The sequence below is a fragment of the Rhinopithecus bieti genome, unplaced genomic scaffold (assembly GCF_001698545.2).
Source record: "Rhinopithecus bieti isolate Rb0 unplaced genomic scaffold, ASM169854v2 scaffold_7509, whole genome shotgun sequence".
Classification (NCBI taxonomy): Eukaryota; Metazoa; Chordata; class Mammalia; order Primates; family Cercopithecidae; genus Rhinopithecus; species Rhinopithecus bieti.
Window position 1 is genome coordinate 1,037,812 of NW_016805750.1, and position 19,695 is coordinate 1,057,506.

At 44.8% G+C, this 19,695-nt stretch overlaps 1 protein-coding gene and 1 long non-coding RNA gene across 4 annotated transcripts; one reads left to right on the forward strand and one right to left on the reverse strand.

Annotated features, from left to right (window-relative positions):
• Positions 1-2,045: 2,045 nt before the first annotated feature.
• LOC108530604 (cytochrome b-c1 complex subunit Rieske, mitochondrial-like) lies at positions 2,046-6,974 on the reverse strand. Its single transcript, XM_017873584.1, has 2 exons — positions 6,657-6,974; positions 2,046-2,870 (listed from the first exon to the last, which is right to left on the reverse strand). The coding sequence occupies exons 1-2, from the start codon at positions 6,868-6,870 to the stop codon at positions 2,260-2,262; spliced, it is 825 nt and encodes a 274-aa protein (XP_017729073.1). The 5' UTR covers positions 6,871-6,974; the 3' UTR covers positions 2,046-2,259.
• LOC108530605 (uncharacterized) lies at positions 6,890-15,483 on the forward strand. 3 transcript variants are annotated; one of them, XR_001885897.1, is made up of 3 exons: positions 6,890-6,975; positions 7,453-7,614; positions 14,487-15,483. It is a non-coding gene; the product is annotated as an uncharacterized LOC108530605 (long non-coding RNA). The 3 variants fall into 3 exon arrangements; XR_001885898.1 differs by lacking the exon at positions 14,487-15,483 and adding an exon at positions 9,068-10,279; XR_001885899.1 differs by lacking the exon at positions 14,487-15,483 and adding an exon at positions 9,068-10,279 and having other exon boundaries at positions 7,453-7,560.
• Positions 15,484-19,695: the final 4,212 nt, after the last annotated feature.

Consider the following 19,695-nt stretch of genomic DNA (forward strand, 5'->3'; position numbering starts at 1 on the left):
ATTCAAATGACATGAAAATACAGAAAATGAAATTTAATACTGTGAGAATGAAGAATTACTTCTGATATTTAAATACTATGTTTCTACAGTTTAGAAAAATGAGGTTACTAAAGCACATTTTGATCCAATCAGGACAAATGCCCTCTACACACTCAGATTGAGTCAAAGATTTTACAAGGGTATACTCAGAAAAGACCAAAGAAAATTTGATGTTATCTTTAACAAATAAGGCAACATTTTCAAAAAAGCCATTTTTATAACACCTTTTAAAGCGTAATGAAAAAGCTTGGCTCTCAAGATTGTCCCAAGAATCATCCCCAATAAAATGCAGTACATGTAAATGATCTGATGTCAGGCTGCTGACTGGTCAGGTTTATTCTATAAGTCATTTCTCCCTAATATCTACGATTTTGTTTTCACAGAATGGTAAAAACGTTAACACAGGGCTGCCGTATCCATTCAGCAAAGTAGCATGAAGTGATTTGACTTGTCCTGTCACTTGTGGAACAAAGCCTTCTTTAAAAACTAAATGGGCTACTAGGATTTAACAGCATCCCACCATCCAACTCTAAATATGATAGATGAAGCAAGCAGCCACCAAATACAGCAATTCTGGCACTGAGTACCTTAGGGACCTGCAAACTTCCTACTTCTGTCCTCCACTGCCATATAGAATTTCAAGGTATCACTTCGAGGTGGGAGGTGATAAGGGGTATCAGTATTTATAGGGAGGGATGCTGTTGACATTTTTAGCAGCACAAGTTTTTTAGTGTGTGGACCTGTGTTCCCCTCACAACTCAATGTTTCACATTCCAACTCTTGCCACCAACCCCTCCTCCAACCCCCAATCCAAAGAGTGCCTCCACTACCTAGAGACACAGAATATAAAATACTTCTGTGTCCCACCGATTATCACCCAGGCTAATTTCATTTCTAGAATGGTAAAAATGAAGCAAAGACTAGTATCTACTCATAAGCATAGAAAGTTTGACATTTTCTTTTTTCTGTCAACACATAGCTATTAACATCAAAGACTGCAATCCTGGATGGTCAGTTCCCTGTGGGCAGACCTAACCTAACCACTTTTGCAATTTTAAAAAAGTGTACATGAGATCATCAGGTGGACTCAGTAAAGCATATGACTGGCCCACCTCCAAACAGTAAAGACAAACGCATCAAAAAGTGGCTGTGATTCTCAAAGGACAAAGCCCACTCCCATATCCCAGGAGAAAGTGGACCTGAGTCTTGTTTCACCTGCATAATTGGAGGCAGAAGAAAATAGGATGTGAATTCTGATGTGCTCTGCATCTGGTTCCATACCATCTTACAGTGAAAAGTGCTGAGTAACTGTAAACCCAACAGGAAAAAACATTGTGTCATCACTACAGAAACAAACCCAGCAGGACCACTTCTGCATGCAGGCAATGTTAGGTCTCAGATGCTCCCTTTCTGCCTCCTGATAGAGTGGATGCAGGAGCTTTGGGGACATAACGATCCACACACGAAATGAAAGAAATGGCAGTGCACTCTGATTTTGGAAAGCTTCTCTCAGATAATATCCCATCACTGCCTATTAAGACTAAATGATTTTTAAGTATTAATTTACACTCATAAGAGACTAATAAAATTTCCTGGCTTGTCACTTAAGGAGAAAAACCAGCAGACCAGACCTGAAGATAAACCCTCAGAGCTACTAATGCCTCATTCAGGACTCTTCCCCACAGATTAGAGCTGACATTATCATACAGCTTACACAGTAGGGAGGAAACGCATAGCGAGTACTCTTACCAAGTCCGGTGAATAAGAAATACCTAGATACTACTGTTTCTGTCAATGCCATAGATACCTCCCAGGACTTAGAGATGACACGTTTATTTTACTTCATCCCAACAATGAGCTTTGCAGAATCTGTGTCCGTGACGCAAAGCAGGAAGCAAATATTTGGGCAAATAGATAAAGTCAGTTACAGATTTCACAAGTATATTGTACACCAGTCTGTAATTTTAATTAGAATTAGCTAAAAGACATTGTACCTTTCAAGTGTATGACTGAGCATAACAATGCTTAACAGTGGCTTTATTAAGTGAATGCTTGAAAGTATTCAACATTAAATTCAATTTACTTCACATTAATGTTTGCAAATACATCATCAATTCTTACATATTTCAAATCAACTTCAAGTACAGAAGGCTTGCTCTCAAATAAGTCTTCTAAGGTGACATAAAGACTGAAAGAAGCCTATGACTTGAGTCCAAGTCTCTAACCAACAACCACCATATCGTCACTGGTAAACTCATACGTGGGGACTTCAAGGTTGAGAGGAGCAGGGCCCAATCTGATCCTGCCAGATGCATCATAATGTGACCCATGGCAAGGGCAGTAATAACCACCAAAATCTCCTGCATTTGCAATGGGTACACAACCAAGATGAGTGCAAACACCTATCAGGATAACCCATTCAGGTTTCTTTACTCGATCTAGATCATGCTGTGGGTCCCTCAACTGGGACAATTCAACTGCAGCTTCCTGCTCAATTTCCTTCTGGGTTCTATGACGCACAAACAGGGGTTTGCCTCTCCATTTGAAAGCCATGTTCTTGCCTTCTGGAATATCGGATAACTTGATTTCGATTTTCGCCATGGCCAACACATCAGCAGAAGCACTCATGCTGGAAACGAACTGGGTGACGGCATTCTTGGCAGCATATGCAACACCCACAGTAGTTACTGCAGTTACCATATAGGAGAAACCTTTCCTAGCCTCGCTGCTCTCTCTGGAAGACTTCGTACTATCTAAAACTTCAGGGCGGCGGTAGTCATAGAAATCAGGCACCTTGACGTCTGTGTGAGAATAACAAACAGAGGCAGGGACTGCAAGGCAAGCAGAAGGTTAAAAAACACAATTAGATGAGTATCCTGAAGGGAGTATACATCAAGAAACAGTCTTTTATGGATCCACAGGTAAAAAATCAAATTCTAAAAATGTGAAACATGGCACTCACTGGGTCTCAGAACAAGTCAAACTGGCGGTGCTAGCATATAAAATCTCAAAAATGAAATGAAGTGAACCACTACCTATCAGACTGGTATGAAATCACAAGATACTATTTGTAAATTGAGCTACTCCTGGTTGCTTGAACATTGCTGATTCAGGATTCACAACATCTCAGTGCATCGCGCTAAAAACGTTAAACAGTAAAATAAACAGTAATACTTCAAAGTTTCCGAAAAGTCAACTGCCAAGACATGCTATATAAATCATGCTAAATACCTCCCATACTCTCTGGATTAGAAGGAGGCCCTAAAACTCATCTAGTCCACACAGTAAGTTGACGTGTGATCACCTTATTAAGGCAAATGTCCACCCCTTATAGTCCAATCTATGTTCTCGGAAAAAAACTGTTAACAATTCATAAAACAATAATGACACAATAATAAACATCCTGTGAACTGTATAACTCTAGTTGCAGAAAAATTAAGGTTTCTATTTTATACTCTAGGGTATAAATAGTATTACTTTAACTTAAAACCACTAATAGGCAGAGAAAGACATCCTTATCAGAGCTCTCAAAATACAATGAAATCTGCAAAAGAACTAATTATTTTGATTTAGCGAGGGGAAAAAAGGGCAAAATTTTTATATCTGCCCCTATTCACTAAAGGGCAATAGTTACTGTAAAAGCAGGGGTATTATCTTTCCTTTTCAGTGCTGTAGTTCTCTCAACTGGGGCACTTCTAGTGTAGGCCATAAGAGAGCCCAAATGAATGTTAAATAATTACTATGTAGTACTTTGGGAGCAAGTAGTTTCTTTGGTAGTTTAAAAAACAAAAACACAACACAGTTACATCCTTCTCTCCCATACTATTTTTAAATATCTGACCAAAAAACTTTTTTAACTAGTACCACCTTTAAGTATGTTTCAGGAAGCAAACCTCTTTGCAGATTGTACATTCATCTTAAGAAATTTGCCACAAAGTTTCCTTTTTAAAAAAGGGGACACTAAAACTTCCTCTTTTAGAAAACGTGTTTCCAAAATAAAGATTTCTTTTAAGATGCATTTTTATTGTAACAAACTGCAATTCTACCTTGCTCTACTAGGATATCTTCCTAATATATTGTACTTCCTTGAGTAGTCAAGCATTACAATACGGAATACTTGAACTGCTTTTTCACATGATTCTTAAGACAATAACTTTACGGAAGCCAGAACTATTCACAAACAATAGTGAAACCTACCAAAATCACTCCATATGCTTTTCTGACTGACTAAATCATTTCCTGAAGAAGACCAGGACACAGATAATGGCAACTTGAGATTCACATCCCAGAATCTGTGGAGTCAAAGTGACATTGCATCCTATACTACTGCTCTAACAAATAAATGCTAACCTGCCATATACACTGACATTTGGAATTAAGCATAAATTACTTGCTCCTAGCACTACCTGGGATTACAGAAAAGATGTGTTTCCTACTAAAAGATAAAGGAATCAAAAGTTCGTACCTCTACATTAAAAACAGTATCCACAATCCTTAACACTATTCAAGGAAATGTATAAGAAAATTCAATAAAATGGCTTTGCACTTCTCATTCAGAGATTTGGTGGCAAAAGTCTCCTCCCACTCTACCTAGCTGGTTACACTTTAGTAGACTACACCACCAAGAATCCTTTCAGAAATTAAATTGCCCTATTGCAAAAATCATTCTCCAAATATTTACATGAGCTGCATTAGGTCTGCCTTTTAGTAAGATGCTAGATTTAATTCTAACCTAAAGCAAAATCAAACACTTAAAGGATAAAATTTAAGGAATTTTAACAAGTTTTATTTTAAGGTGAGCTCCAATGCGCCTTGGAAATCTGCATGAAAATAGTACAACCTTCCTCTCCAACTCAACAATCTTCTCCAGATCCAACCCCTCCCCTTCCATTAACCATCTTTCCATAAACCACCTAGACAGGTTATAACGTGAACTTAAAATTACAGGCTGAAATGATTACAGAAAAGGTTTTTGCTGCATGGTCCTACATTATTTGCCTGTTTCTAAAAAAAATTTTTTAAGTCAGGTGAGCCTCCAATCTTTTGAAGAAACTCTAGCAATATGACAAATTCCAAAGATGCTTTTCTGTTGCTATTGAAATTTTCTCCTTCCTTCCTTCTCACCTCCAGGTCCCAAGGATGGGCTAGGGTACTCTACACCCGCCATGGACAGTTTCTTCAAAACCCACTGGTGCCCCTTAAATACTCATTCACAAATACTTTGCACTAACTGTATACAAAATCCGACGTTGTGAAAGATAGAAAAATAAAGAAGACATTACCTTTTCTATGCCCTTAAGCCCAAGGTTGGAGGAGTTACCAATAAACACAATACAGAGTGTAAAGTGTATGTGCTATAAAGACAGACAATTCAACAAATAAAAACTTTATTCAGCTGATCCTTAAATGAGATTGAAAAGATGGGTAAGGAAAACATGTGGACATGTAGCAACTTAGTGGAAGGACCATGGAGAAAGTGCAGAGCCCAGGGTGAGTGAAGGCAGAGTAAAAAGAAAAGTGTCGGGCAATTTGGTTAGCGCATAGGGGAAGAGTCACACACAGCTATCAATGGAGCCAAGTTGGTAACACAATGAAACACGCAGACCTAGTAAAGACTGTGACAAACTGGAGAAGACCACTTGTTCCAACTGCGGGGACGGCCACTACACAGCACGCTATGGACTTTGCCCAAGTAGAAATTAGATCCCAGTATTGCCAGCTTCCAGCATTTTAAGAGATGTCCTTAGTCTTTCCAGTTTTTCTGAAAACTACAAAGCCTGCAGGCACACTGCCCACAAGCTGCCATTTCTCTATCTCCGACACCGGGCCAAGTAAAGATGGAAGGCGAGGCAAAGAAGATAAACCGGGATCTAAGGACAGAGGGTGTGGTACAGCCCCTGCGAAGAGCTCAGTGTCTACGACAATCCGTCTTGTCAAATCCCTGCTACCACATGTCCCCACCACGGATCCTGGTGTGAGTCAGTCTACCTCATCTGTTTTCTCATCTGTGAAATGTAAAATTCATCAATCTCTGCCCGTTCTTGAGGACTGATTATGTTGTGACACTACACTGTAACTGACCTTTTGTATGTCTTTTTTTTGGGGGGGGGGGGGGGGGGGGGAAGGGGAAGGACACTGAAGGGGTCGGTAGTGGTGAGAAGACCAACTTCCCAAATATTAGTAAGTTTCCACTTCTTAAGCATGTAAGTGCCCAAACTGTGCTAATGGCTTTACGTAGAATTCCTCCATCTAAGCCTCACGACACCCCTACAAAATTGGTGAAGATATGAATCCATTCCACAGGAAGTACGTTTAGAAACTTGCCCAAGGTCAAACGACCTGCAAGCAACAAAACCCCTCAGAGGCGGCTGGAGCAGCGTGACTGTAGAGCTCGTGAACTCGGCCGAGGAGGAACTAGGCGGAGCCGGGGGACGCTAGTCCAGGCCGGCCCCCGAAAGACAACCCGGGCCCGGGTGTCAGGCCCAGCGTCCCGGAGGCCGCCCAGCCCGACCTGATTCAGGCTCCGCTCGTGCACCCGCGGCCGCTCCCTGCTGGGGGCCAGAGGAGCGGGCACCGAGAGACCCTCAGCCCCGCTCGCGGCCCTCGCCCCGGCTCACCATTGAGGCCCACGGAGGCGACCAAAGGCCGGCGCACGGCCTGGCCGCTCAGCGACTCCCGGCTGAGGAAGGGCCGCTTCAGGTCCACCACAGGGGGCTCCGGGGTGGCGGGCACCGCGGCCTGCACCAAGGGCCGCAGCGCGCCCGCCACCCCGCGGGACGTGGCCGACAGGACGGGCGCGAACGGGCCCGAGCGGGCTGCGACCGACAACATGGCGACAGCTGCTCCAACCGCCAAGCCGGTCACAGGGACGACCTTCCAACCACGGCGCAGGCGCGAAGAGGCGCGGGACGCGTGGCGTCAGCGCGCCGCCGGAAAGTAAGTTCTGCGGGGCGGGGCAAACCTGGAGAGGCGCTGCGTCCGGGGACCGGGCTACAAGCCTTCGCTGGGGGCGGGGCTTGCGGCCCACCTGTCAGTCCCGGTGCCACTTGGTCTGTGTCCCGAGAGATGCCCAGAAGAAAGAGAGGGCTGAACAAGGGACCCCAGTGACGTCCGATGGGCCGACTTTACGATCCTTTAGAGTAAAAATTTAGGAAGACCTAAAGATAACAATAAACGATTATAGTTTAACTTAGGATGGTAATATATCTCAACTAGGACAAAGTCCAGCACATAGTAATAGCTATGTTTTTACTATGATAATTTTTATTATCTTCGTCTACCAGCAACAACAACAAAAAGGCCAGCGCCATCTGTGCAAAACTCGATAATGCTAATGGATTATGTTTATTAAGCATTCGCTGTGTATTTGGTTTTGTGTTTTATTATACCTACCTTCTTTCATTTGTTATCAAGGTCTCTATGAAGTCAGAGCTATTAGTATCAGCATTTTGCCCGTGAAGAAACCGCGGTGTAGAGAGATTCTTTTCCCGGAACTGGATAGCCAGCAAAATGTGAAGCAGGGTAATAATCTGTCTCCTGAGTCTGGGCTCTTCAGTGACACCACTGTTTCCCCAAGTAAGATTTTAGAATTTTAGAGGATGCAGAGTTGGCTCATTCACTTTCCATCACATCGTGAGAACGTTTTTGTTTTGTTTTTCTCTTTCAATCCTGATTGCACCAATGAGAAAGTCTCAGTTTGGTACTAATACATCTTTAATTAAAACACACACACACACACACACACACACACATACAGATGGGGTCTCACTGTATTGCCTAGTCCAGTCTCAAACTCCTGGCCTCAAGGAATCCTGTCTCTGCCTCCCAAAGTACTGGGATTATAGGCATGAGCCAATGCACTTGGCCTCAGTTTGATCCTAATTTATCTTTAATTCCTCTCTACACTTATCTCCCACTTTTAACAGAAAAGATCTTGAATTAGAAGCTCTTATCAGACAACTGAGTCTAGAGTGATTTCATTGTATGGTTCATAGTATTGATTTTCTTTCCATACTGGTTTTCTATTCTGTGCTATACTGAGATAAAGTTTTTCATTTATTTAGGTCAAAAATGGTTTAAATATTAAGTAAATGTTAATATAAGCAGTGCACAGAATTGGCTCTGTGCTGTGCATGGGCTCTGTGATCTGGACAAGTTCCTTCACCTCTCTGTGCCTCAGTTTCCTCACCTGCCAAATGGGGGCAGTAATGATGCCATCTGTGTTGTAAAGTTACTGGGAGGAGTAAATGTACTGAAATGTGTAAAGCACCTACAAGCAGGCCCAGCACACAGGCAGCACCAAGTGAGGATTTGCTGGTGGTGTTTTTATCTGAAATGCCACCTCCTCTAAGAAGCCTTCCCTTGATCCTTGCTGACTCACCGTTATTCCTCACGCCAGGTCCAAAGTGTACTGACAGTTTTCCCCTTTGACCTTCCTATGACTCCTCTTAGGGCCTGGGCTTTTCCCAGCCTTATAGCCCAAGGGACTATATTGTACTCTCAAGACTGGGGGCTGCCTCCTCAGGGGCACCCTGGCCAGGCTCATCACGCAGCTGGCTCAGTGCTCTCCCCTGGCAACAACCTTAGGATAAAAGACATTTCCAGAGAAGTTGTCACACACCATGCATGGTTTGAGTGCTTCACATGAAATAATATCACAACTGTCCTCTGAGTTGGTAAGAGTAAATGAAAAATGAATGAATGAATGAGTGAATGAATGAATGAAGGAGTCTTCACAAAACCTTCACAATGTCCACAATGTCCCAGTTGGGTGAGCAGAATAGGAATTATCTCCAGGCTTCCTGCGTTCAATTTTAGTTTCACCACTCAGTAGCTGTGCCCTAGGGCAAGTTATTTAATCTCTGTGTGTACCTCTCAGTCTTTCTCTTGTAAAACAGAGATAATAACAGGGTCTACCCTAGAGAGTTATTTTAAGGATGAAATGAATTAATATATGTAAAATGCCAAGGACTGTGCCTGGCACACAGTATGTAAATATCCATAATAATAATAACTTCCTGTTTTCTAGATGAAGAAACTAAGACTCAGAGAAGACAAATGACCTGCCCAAAGACACATTGATAAGAACCCATCTGGTAGTGGTTCTAGTCCAGTGTTGCAGCAGAGAGAAGGGTAACTGTATAGCGGAACGTCTGTCCTCTCGTGGAAGAAGGAGGCCAATGTCCAGGAGTGGCAGGCATACTGGAACTTGGACTTCTGTAGGCCAACCTGGGTTCCACTTGGTAGATGAGGGTCTTACTATGTTGCCCAGGCTGGTCTCAAACTCCTGGCCTCAAGCAACCCTCCTCCCTTAGCCTCCAGAGTAGCTGGGACTACAGGTGCACACCACTGCTACCCCTCAGTGGTTGTTATTTAACTGAAGAGGGTTTTAGCTTTCATGTATCAGCTAACTCTGGAGCCAGACAGCCTGACTTTCATGCCAGCTCTGCCCCTTACTACCTGTGTGAAGTCAAGCAACGTTACTGAGTGTCAGATGTCTTATTTGTAAAAAACAGGGATAAAAATGAGATTGCTGTGCAAATTAAAAGAAAGAATTCATGTGAAATATTTAGCACACTGGCATACAACGAGAGCTTAATAAACATTGTTAGTTTTGTAAACTGAGGGGAAAAAATAGCCACAGGCCTAGGAACATAAATGCTTGGTAAGCTTCTCAGTTCCCTGGAAGTCTGACAAGCAATGCGTATGTATGAACAAGGCAGAAGGAAGCATGACGCCAAGCCTTCCTTTTAACAAATACTGTTTAAATCAGAGGTCAGAAGTCATGGACTGGAGATCCACTCTCTCCCCACTCATTTCTGCCCAGAGACACCTGGTGATCTGGCATACACAGTGCTATGAACCTCAGAATTATTTGCTAGCGTTTACAAATTGTGAGTATTCCCACATACAAACTGTGGTAGATGGAATAATGCCTCCCCACAAAAATGTCTGCAGCCTAATCCCTGGAACCTGGGAATATGTTACTTTACATGGCAAAGGAATGTTGTAACTGTGATTGGAGATTGAAATAGGGAGAGTGTATTAGTCCTTGTCATGCAGCTATGAAGAAATACCTGAGACTGGGTAATTTACAAAGAAAAGAGGTTTAATTGACTCACAGCTCAGCACTGCAGGTTGGGGGTGCCCTCAGGAAATTTCCAATCATGGCCCGAGGGACCTCTTCACAGCGCGGCAGGAGAGAGAATAAGAGCCCAGCGAAGGGGGAAACCCCTTATAAAACTATCAGATCTCATGATAACTCACTATCATGAGAACAACATGGGGGAAACCACCCCCATGATCCATCACCTCCACCTGGTCCCGCCTTGGTTACAATTCAAGGGGACTGTAACAATTCAAGGTGAGATCTGGGTGGGGACACAGAGCCAAACCATATCCGAGAGTCTTCCTGCACTGTCCGGGTGGGTGCAGCGTGTTCATAGGGTCTTAGAGGAGGGAAGCAAGAGGCGAGAGGATAGAAATGCCACACTGCTGGCTTTGAGGGTGGAGCCAGAGGAGGGGCCTGCAGGCAGAGGTGGAGCTGGAAATGGAAAGGAAACAGTCTCCCTTCGAGTCTCTAGAAGACGTGCAGCCCTACAGACCCATGTTAGGCTTCAGACCTCCAGAATTGTAAAATAATAAAATTGCATTATTTTAAGCCACTCGAGGCCCGTGTCCTCAACATAGAGAAAGACGGTGGAGTGCTGTCAGCCAGGGTAGGTACCTGCTTGGTGGTCTAGGTCCTTTCCCACTGCGTCCATTCAGTTCCGTTACCTGCCCATCTGCTGAGGCCTCGAGTTTGGGACCTCAGGTTTATATGATTCCTTGCACAAGCATGATCAATTGATTCCGGAGAGTAACAGAGCAGAATACCGATACTCAGGGGAATCTCCTAGTGTGAATTGTAGTAGTCTAGATACTTCCTGTTCCCTACAGTCTTTTTTTTTTTTTTTTTTTGAGACAAAGTTTTGCTCTGTTGCCCAGGCTGGAGTGCAGTGGTGTGATCTCCGCTCACTGCAACCTCTGCCTCCTGGGTTCAAGTAATTTTGCCTCAGCCTCCCAAGTAGCTGGGATCACAGGCACGTTCCACCACGCCCAGCTAATTTTTGTATTTTTAGTAGAGATGGGGTTTTGCCATGTTGGCCCGGCTGGTCTCAAACTCTTGACCTCACATGATCCGCCCACTACAGCTTCCCACAGTGCTGGGATTACAGGTGCGAACCACCGTGCCCAGCCCTCTTCCCTAGTCTTGATGTGTTCATCTGGGCAATGTGTGTAGGGGGTGCGGATAGGGAGGGGAGCTCTAAGGCGAATGTGCTAGGATTCTGCATTTGTCATCCTCAAAACAAATTTGTCACTGGATAATTCTGCTTGTGATCCTGCATAATGTGCAAAGCCAGCAAGATGCCTTTGCCTCGTCCCCAGGGAACATGCCTCCCAGCCACTTGCCCACACAGAAAGGCAGCCACCTCCCTGCTGAAGGGATCCCACGCCTGTCTCCTGTTTCCACACAATTACCCCGGGAAATGCCTGGCTTCCCATTTCCAGTTGCAGCCATCGTGACAGTTTCAGCCTCTCCCCTCAGCCCACGTCCCTCGCTTGAGCAGCGAGATGTGAAGATGGACAGCCGCTTGAGAACTGCACAGACTGTCCTTAATCTAAGTCATTTAAAAGGCATTTGTGTTCCATAAAACCCGTTTCCGTAATTCTGTGCCCCTACTTCTTCGAAAGATGGTAACCCTAGGGAGGAGAAGAAATTAGCCAGGGAGGAGAAGTTCAGATGTGCTAATATTTTAATCGCTCATTCTTTCATCACATTAGTTACATTCATTAAGTATGATTAATTTCAGGCTTTGTTGAAAACCCTATCAGTTTCCCTATCAGCCACACATCCATCTCTTGCCAAGCAGGCTGCTGCAGTAGCACCAAAAGTCCCCCAATGTTTTTTACACCTGGATTGTATTATGTGCCCCCTGAAAATTTGTGGAATTAATTGAACTCATTTGTTTCAAATACTTTGCAAGAGCCTGGGCTCTTGAGTCAGGCGGCCTAAGTGTGATCCCAAGTCCTCCAATTGCTGGAGTCACTTGGGCAAGTGACTGATGCCCTCTGAGCCCTGGTGTCCTCATCTGAGGATGGAGATCAGAATACCTATCTCAAAGGTTGGTTGTAAAGATGAAAGAAGGCTTTCAGATTGCTAAGTTAGTTGGTTGTGATTGTAATTAAGGGCCCTTGGAGATGGATCATTCATCCATTCAGAAGATTTGTGTACAGTGACTATATGCAATGCTGTGTGTCCACTACTGATGAGAGAGAAAGCTGCGAACACAGCAGTCAAATGTGTGTGGCCCCCAGAACCTTATATTTTACTTGCAGAAACTAGACAACCACCAAATGTGTAATATACAAGATGGTGGTACGTTCTATGGAGGAAAGAAAGGACGAGGGGCAGGGAGTTCTGGGCTCGTGGGACAGGGTGCTATGGCTCAGAGGGAACTCAGAGATAACCTAATTCAGGCCCTGACTTGGAGGGCTCATGCTTTGCACACTGTGCTAAGAATTTGGACTTTCTGCAAGAATAAGGACAATGAGAGCCAACAAGGGGGAGGTGGAGCAAGGATGATGCCGTCCAGCTGCTCACCTGCTGACTGGAACTCCCGGAGGACTCTGTGAGGATACGGGTAGAAGGTGTGTAAGCGTGTGACTGCACAGAAGCCCTTGGCATGTAATCCACTCCGTGTTCCAAATTGCCATCCTTTCTGTGTGCTGTTAGGGACTTCCCCCGGCTCTCCCTGAAGAGTGAGGAGTACTCTGAGAGAGACAGGTCTAGGATGAATTGTTTTGATGGAGAATTGAACATTTTTTGGAGGGAAGGAAGATTTTGGGGGGTAGGGGATAAGTTGAAGGGATATGGCTCTGAAAGTCCTTGGACAGTTTGTAGAGGACAGAGAAGGTGGTAATGTCAGTTTCTGCTCCCCTCCCACCTCCGCCTCTGTCCTTCTCAGTGGTCCCACAGCTCCCCAGCGTCTCCTCCCCGGACCTCGGCCTCTGTCCTTCTCAGTGGTCCCATGGCTCCCTACCTTCAGTCGTCTTGTTCTCAAGCCTGAAGTGCTGGATCCACTCAGCTGCGACCCAGCTCAACACCTCTGTGGAAGTTTTGCCCATCACTCAGGAGAAGCCGAGATCCAGAGACTGATGCCCACGTTGTGTCTTTGTAGAGGGAAGCCCGCCAGAGCCCTCTTCTCCCTGGGGAGGAACTGGCTCCCTGAGTCTCCAAGACAACCCCAGACAGCCCTGGGGACCTTGAATGTGAGCAAGGGGAGCAGGAAGGAGGCTCCAGCCCACCCAGAGTCCCTGCAGGGTCTGCACACGCAATTACAGGTCCTCATTTCCCTCTCCTAATGATGCCCCAAAACATTAAGGGAAGTTAAATCAAACCACCAGGTGTCCAGCATGAACAGTTGAAATAATAAATTCACAAAGAAAATAAGACATTTTATTTGTGCTGTTTCAAAATTGGTAGATGCAGGAAAGCAAATTGTGATGTGCTTGGGATTTAATTTGTGTTTCAAGGTACTAATGAAGGCAGCACCCATTTACCCAAAGGCCTTTTCATCCCTGCATCTTGAGAGCACTTTTCTAAGCATGCTGGGAATAAATTAAGTTGCAAAACCTCCATGAAAAAGATTATAGTTAAAACATAATTCTGAGGAACCACTTGAGTTTATCCATTTACCTGCTTTTAAGTACACACACCTATTTTTTTACAATTATTTTTCACAAAAGAAGGAACTTTGTGTGATGTATACAACCAGGTAATGGCAAACCTCCAGCATCTTTAAAATAAAACTCAAGTTGGGCTGGGCAGGATATCACATGCCTGTAATTCCAGCACTTTGGGAGACCACGGCTGGTGGATCACCTGAGGTCAGGATCTCAAGACTAGCCTGACCAACATGGTGAAACCTTGTCTCTACTAAAAATACAAACAATTAGCTGGGCATGGTGGCAGGCGCCTGTAATCCCAGCTACTTGGGAGGCTGAGGCAGGAGAATCACTTGAACCCAGGAGGTGGAGGTTTCAATGAGCCAAGATCGCGCCATTGCACTCCAGCCTGGGCAGCGAGAGCAAAACTCTGTCTCAAAAAAGTAAAATAAAATAAAAATAAAACACAAGCTGAACTAAACCAGCCTTCTGAGTCAATGTGACTGTAATTAAACCGGATATTCCATAATGAAGTTTGCTGATTAATAAATTATTTGATTACCAGGTAAGTATACCTGCAATCAATACAACTGCCGAAAGCTCTGAATTAGAAATGGTGCAATAAAATATAACTGAAAGGTGTTAGGAAATGGTAGTTTTAATTACAGAGAATGATTAATTGATCATTCAGATAGTATTGATCTACAACTTATTTAATTCTTTGCAATTTAATTTGTCAGATTTGAATCCAAATAACTGATGATTTGTTCCATGAATGCCAGAGCTGGAAGGGATGAGGATGGCGGAAGAGACAAGACTGGATCATGGACCTGGTGTTTCAGTGCAGAGGCCAAAGCTACTCTCCTTTCCACCTGGCCCTGTGCTGGGCCTAACCTGGAGCCCCCTCCATCCTCTGCCTCATTCATCTCTGGTTCAAGGTCCAGCGCAAACTCCACATCCTCCAGGAAGCCCTGGTGGACTTGGGCAGACCTAGAGACACGTCTAACCTCCTGGCAAGATGGGGGTTACAGGAGTGTGTATAAAGGGGATGGCAAGAATGTGCCCTTGGTGGAACAGTGAAAAGAAGGTCTAATGTGACAAGTGTTTTGCTCCTAACCCACCCCCTGTGGTGACATCTTCTAGGTTAACTGCTCTTGCTGATCTCTGCACATAAACCAAGCTAACTGTGGGAGGACTTTTGTTTCTAGTTTAAAGCAAGGAGGACTACAGTTCCTTCTGAACGCTCACCCCCAAGGAGATAAGGAGGGCATCCCATGAGCAACACTGTGTGTTAAAGATGCACATGAGCACTAGGACTCGACCAAGGACAAACACGTCTCCAGGCCCATCAGACCCTCGCTGCTGCCCAGATGTCTGTTGTCATCAGTCACATCCTAACCTCAACCCCCTCCCCTCCTCCCACGTAAAAGGAGGCTGAAATTCATAGTAACTTCAGACAGTTCTTTAGGACACTGGCCCACCACCTTCTCAGTTGCTGGCTTTCCAAAACAAAGCCCCCTCCCTTGACCCAACTCCTTGTCTCTTGACGTACTGGCTGTCATGCAGTGCATGGTACCGGCTTGAACTCGGTTATGTTGGCATGGCCTCTGGCAGTGTTCAGTGTGTGGATGAGTATTTTACAGCTACTGTTCTATTTCTAATCCTCTTCCTGTGGACGGCTGTGGGATGTGCTGTGGATGCCCTCTCTTAGGCTGGAATAAACCGCCCTACCTTCTCTGCCTTGTCTCCAACAAATAAACTCCTTAAGGCAGGGATAGAGTCTTGCACTCCACAAAGAAGTATTGCTGCATCCTCAGCTGTGTAAGAGTGACTGGGTTCCTTCTATTCCACCTCTAATGGAACTTTAGGCACGCAGAGAGAGACAGCAAATTTGTGCTGGCTGAAGGGGTCAGCAAATGCATATGAGGCCTCTTGTGCTCTGGAGAGAGAATGGAGTGCAGTCAGTGAGACCCTGATGGGAGATGGAACCAAAAGCCTGGGCAGAAGGGATCGTGGAGGTGCCTGGGGTCAGGAGGGATGGGAAGGGTGAGGAACACAAGAGATCACCTGGAGGTATGAGCGGAGAAGGCAGGCACTGGGGGACGGTGCTGCTGATCCAGGTGGGGCAACATCCTAGGACCCGAGTGCTGGGCAGTGCATCCGTGGAGGGAAGCTTCTCTCCTCTCTTGGCTCCTGCTGAGAGAGGCATTCATTCCCCTGGCTTGCCCTGCAAGAGACAGGGGCTCTAGGTAGATCTCTGCTATCTAGGGAATGGAATGTGAATATCCAGAGGTTCTAGAGGTCAAGTCTTAGGTTCCCTCTCAGCTCAGATCCCAGTTGGTGCACTGTAGCCCAACCCCCTTTTCTTGTAGATTTGCTACATGGAGAGGAAAATACCTTGCCAGACACCAACAGTCCCTTCTCAGCACTTTTGTGCAAAGGCAACTCAGACCCTAAGAGAATGGGGTCTAATTTGCAGGTGCCACTGGAAGGCAGAGGTCACGGGAGCCCTGGACTTCGGACAAGGTAGAGGGATCCTGGAGACAGCACATCTGGCCCTGGAGCCCTGCTCACCCGGGGAGTGAGGGCAGCTCTCCTACTCCCCCATGAGGCCTGCCCGAGGAACCCCATGTCCTCTATGTGTGGGATTATGCAGTTTGCACTCACAACCCAGAGCCTTTTACCCAACCACCCTGGTTGTAGGAATGTGTTCAAAATAAGCATCAGACAAGTACATGAAGATGAATGTGCAAAGACGTTCATAGCAGGATTGTTTATAATCATGAAAAATGATCTGCAGATTTCCTGTCCACTATGCAGGATGAGTTAGACAGGGATGCATCCATAAAATCACTTTGCCCTCTTTTAAAATTATATCATAGATCTGTGTTTAATGACATAGTAAATGGTACTCAATGCAGTAAGTGAAAAAAGCAGCTTATACATCAGGATGTATATGATTAAGTTTTTGTTAAATGGATGCATGTATGCAGGTCAGTAACTGTCGGTGTTTGCAAACAAAAAAGTCTAGCAAATGTGCATCAAATATTAACAATCATTATCTTTGGATAGTGGTTTTATTAACATCTATTTTTGACTTTGCCCTTTGTTTTCCTATGTTATCTTTTTTACACTGAGTTTATATTATTATTTTTACAATTAAAATGTCAATCCATCAATCTACCTCCATTTGGGAAGTAGTAAAAAGCAAATCTCACCTGCATCCATTTCAACTACACAAGGAAGACAGGATAGGGAGGAATAGCACTAAGTATGAGTGCCTGTGATTCAGAGAGGGAAGTGACTTGGAATTCTAGGCCAGCTCCTCCACCTTCCCCATCTCTAACTCTTCCATTCTCCCATACTTGCTCCTGGTACCCCAGCACTCCTGGGTGCCTCCTGTCTTCCCAGCATGCACAATTCAACTGAGCTTACTATTAGTACCCACTTTACCCCTGATCTTTCCGCCCTTCACACCTCTTGTCACTCCCAGTCACTCCATCGATTTTTATTTTTTTTATTTATTAACTTCATCACCATCTGAATCAACAGTGTTTGTTTCTTTGCCTGTTCACTTACAGTTGGCCTTGTTTACTACTGTGGGAAGCTAATGGTGTCTGCTGTAGCCAAATCAGCACATTTATTTATCTATTTATTCAGAGACTGAGTCTCACTCTGTCGCCCAGGCTGAACTGCAGTGGCATGATCTTGGCTCACTGCAACTTCCGCCTCCCACGTTCAAGTGATTCTCATGCCTCAGCCTTCCAAATAGGTGGGACTGCAGGTGTGAGCCATCCTGCCCGGCTAATTTTTGTATTTTTAGTAAAGACGGGCTTTCGCAGTGTTGGCCAAGTTGGTCTTGAACTCCTGACCTCACGTGATCCACCCGCCTCGGCCTCCCAAAGTGTTGGGATTACAGACATGAGCCACTGAGCCTAGCCTATTTATTATTTATTTTTTTTGAGACCGGGTCTTGGTCTGTCTCCCAGGCCAGAGTGCAATGGTGCAATCATAGGTCACTGCAGCCTTGAACTCCTGGGATCAAGCACTCCTCCTGTCTCTGCCTCCCAAATAGCTGGGACTATAGGTGTGTACCACCACACCTGGCTGTAATCAGCACCTTTAAAGAACCTAAAGATGGACTCCTGCCCATCCCGCCCCATGAAGTCTACATCTGAATATTAGAGAAACTCCAGGGGAGTTCTCAGTTTTCCCGTATCTTCTCTGCTCACACCTGTGTCCCCACAGCAGCACACACCTTGTCCCCTGTATGTGCTCAGTAAATAAGTAACGATCGAATTGATAGATAAGTGGATGCATGTCTCCTGAGTCTTGGGGAAGGAAAGAGAAGACAGAAAAGGCTATATTCGAGAGGAAAGTTTTTAGGCCACTGGGCAGGTACAAACAAGGCCAGGTGTGGTGGCTCACACCTGTAATCCCAGTACTTTGATAGGCTGAGGTGGACAGATCACCTGAGGTCAGGAGTTTAAGACCAGCCTGGCCAACATGGTGAAACCCCATCTCTATCAGAAATACAAAAATTAGTCAGGCGTGGTGGCACATGCCTGTAGTCCCAGCTACTCGGGAGACTGAGGCAGGAGAATCACTTGAACCTGGGAAGCAGAGGTTGCAGTGAGCCAAGATCGCACCACTGAACTCCAGCCTGGGTGACAGAGCGAGACTCTGTTTCAAAAGAAAGCAACAACAACAAAAAACAAGAGCAGGTGAGTATCAATGAGAAGAAACCCCCATCCCCAGCAGTTGGTGAGCTGGGAATCACGCCAACAAGGGCACTCGGAACAGCCAGGTCAGAGAGCAGCGGCCCCTGGTGATGGCCTGGCCCGCCCAGACAGTGAATGAATGACATTTTCTAAACCTGGTGAGATGATAACCTTTTAACCTGCTAAGTAAAGCTATTTTTAAACTTGGAGGGGCAAAAAATAATCTTTCCTGAGGTGAAACCGTAACAGTCACTTAGAGCACAATGGATCTTTATTTTTTATGACCAAGTTATAAATTGTTGAAAATAAGAGTTTCAAATGGAAATGTTGACATAATAATCTTATCTCTAGCAGCATGAATAACCAACCGTAACCGTTATTATTCTGTCTCCTATGAACGTTGGCTTTTTTGAAAGTTCAACTTGCTCAATATGTTTGCCTTTTACCATGAGTTAAGAGGTAATTTGCATGAACACAAATAAAGAAGTATCAATTCAGTGGCATTATGAATTAATTAGCTGCAGCCCACCATCATGAATTGGGAAATGCAATCGCACTTTCCATCTCTTTTCTTTATAGCCCACTCTTGCTACGTTACACCTTTTCAGATATTAAGTACCGAAAATGGTTGCTTCTTAAAAAGGTTAATTATCCAAGACAGGTTTATGGTACCTTATCTAAAGGCCACATATTCTACTTCTTTGGCATCTTGGATTTACGTAATTACAATCAGTGGAAAGTTAATCAGTCAGATTTCCTTTCCCACCACTCCCCAGCAGGCACTTTTCTCCTCTTGAGATCTACCAGTACTGGGGGTCTCCACCAGCTGGTCTTTGTTTCTTACTCCGGCAAAGCAACATCAACAGCTTGCAACAGCCAAGTTTCCTTGCCTTAAATGTGAGGCACATGGAATGACCACATGAGCAAGGCAGGCTGAATCCAGCCCAAAGCCTGCAGCACCCGGAGCAGAGCTCACCAGTGGAGGCTGTGGGCAAAATCAGGCCCCGAGTCATGGTTTCTTTGGCCTATAAAGTGTTAAAAAATGGGATTGTGTGCCTATAATCCTAGCTACTCAGGAGGCTGAGACAGGAGGATCACTTGAGGCCAGTGATCAACTGCTGCCCAGTCTGGTCAACATAGCCAGACTCCATCTCTACAAAACAAAATTTTTTTAAAAATTAGCCAGGCGTGGTGGTGTGGATCTGTAATCCCAGCTACTTGGGAGGCT

Coding starts and splice junctions, on each gene's coding strand:
- LOC108530604 (XM_017873584.1), bottom strand. CDS start 6,870: ATGTTGTCGGTCGCAGCCCGCTCGGGCCCGTTCGCGCCCGTCCTGTCG. Junction 2,871..6,656: donor CGCCTCCGTGGGCCTCAATG/GTGAGCCGGGGC, acceptor CTTGCCTTGCAG/TCCCTGCCTCTGTTTGTTAT.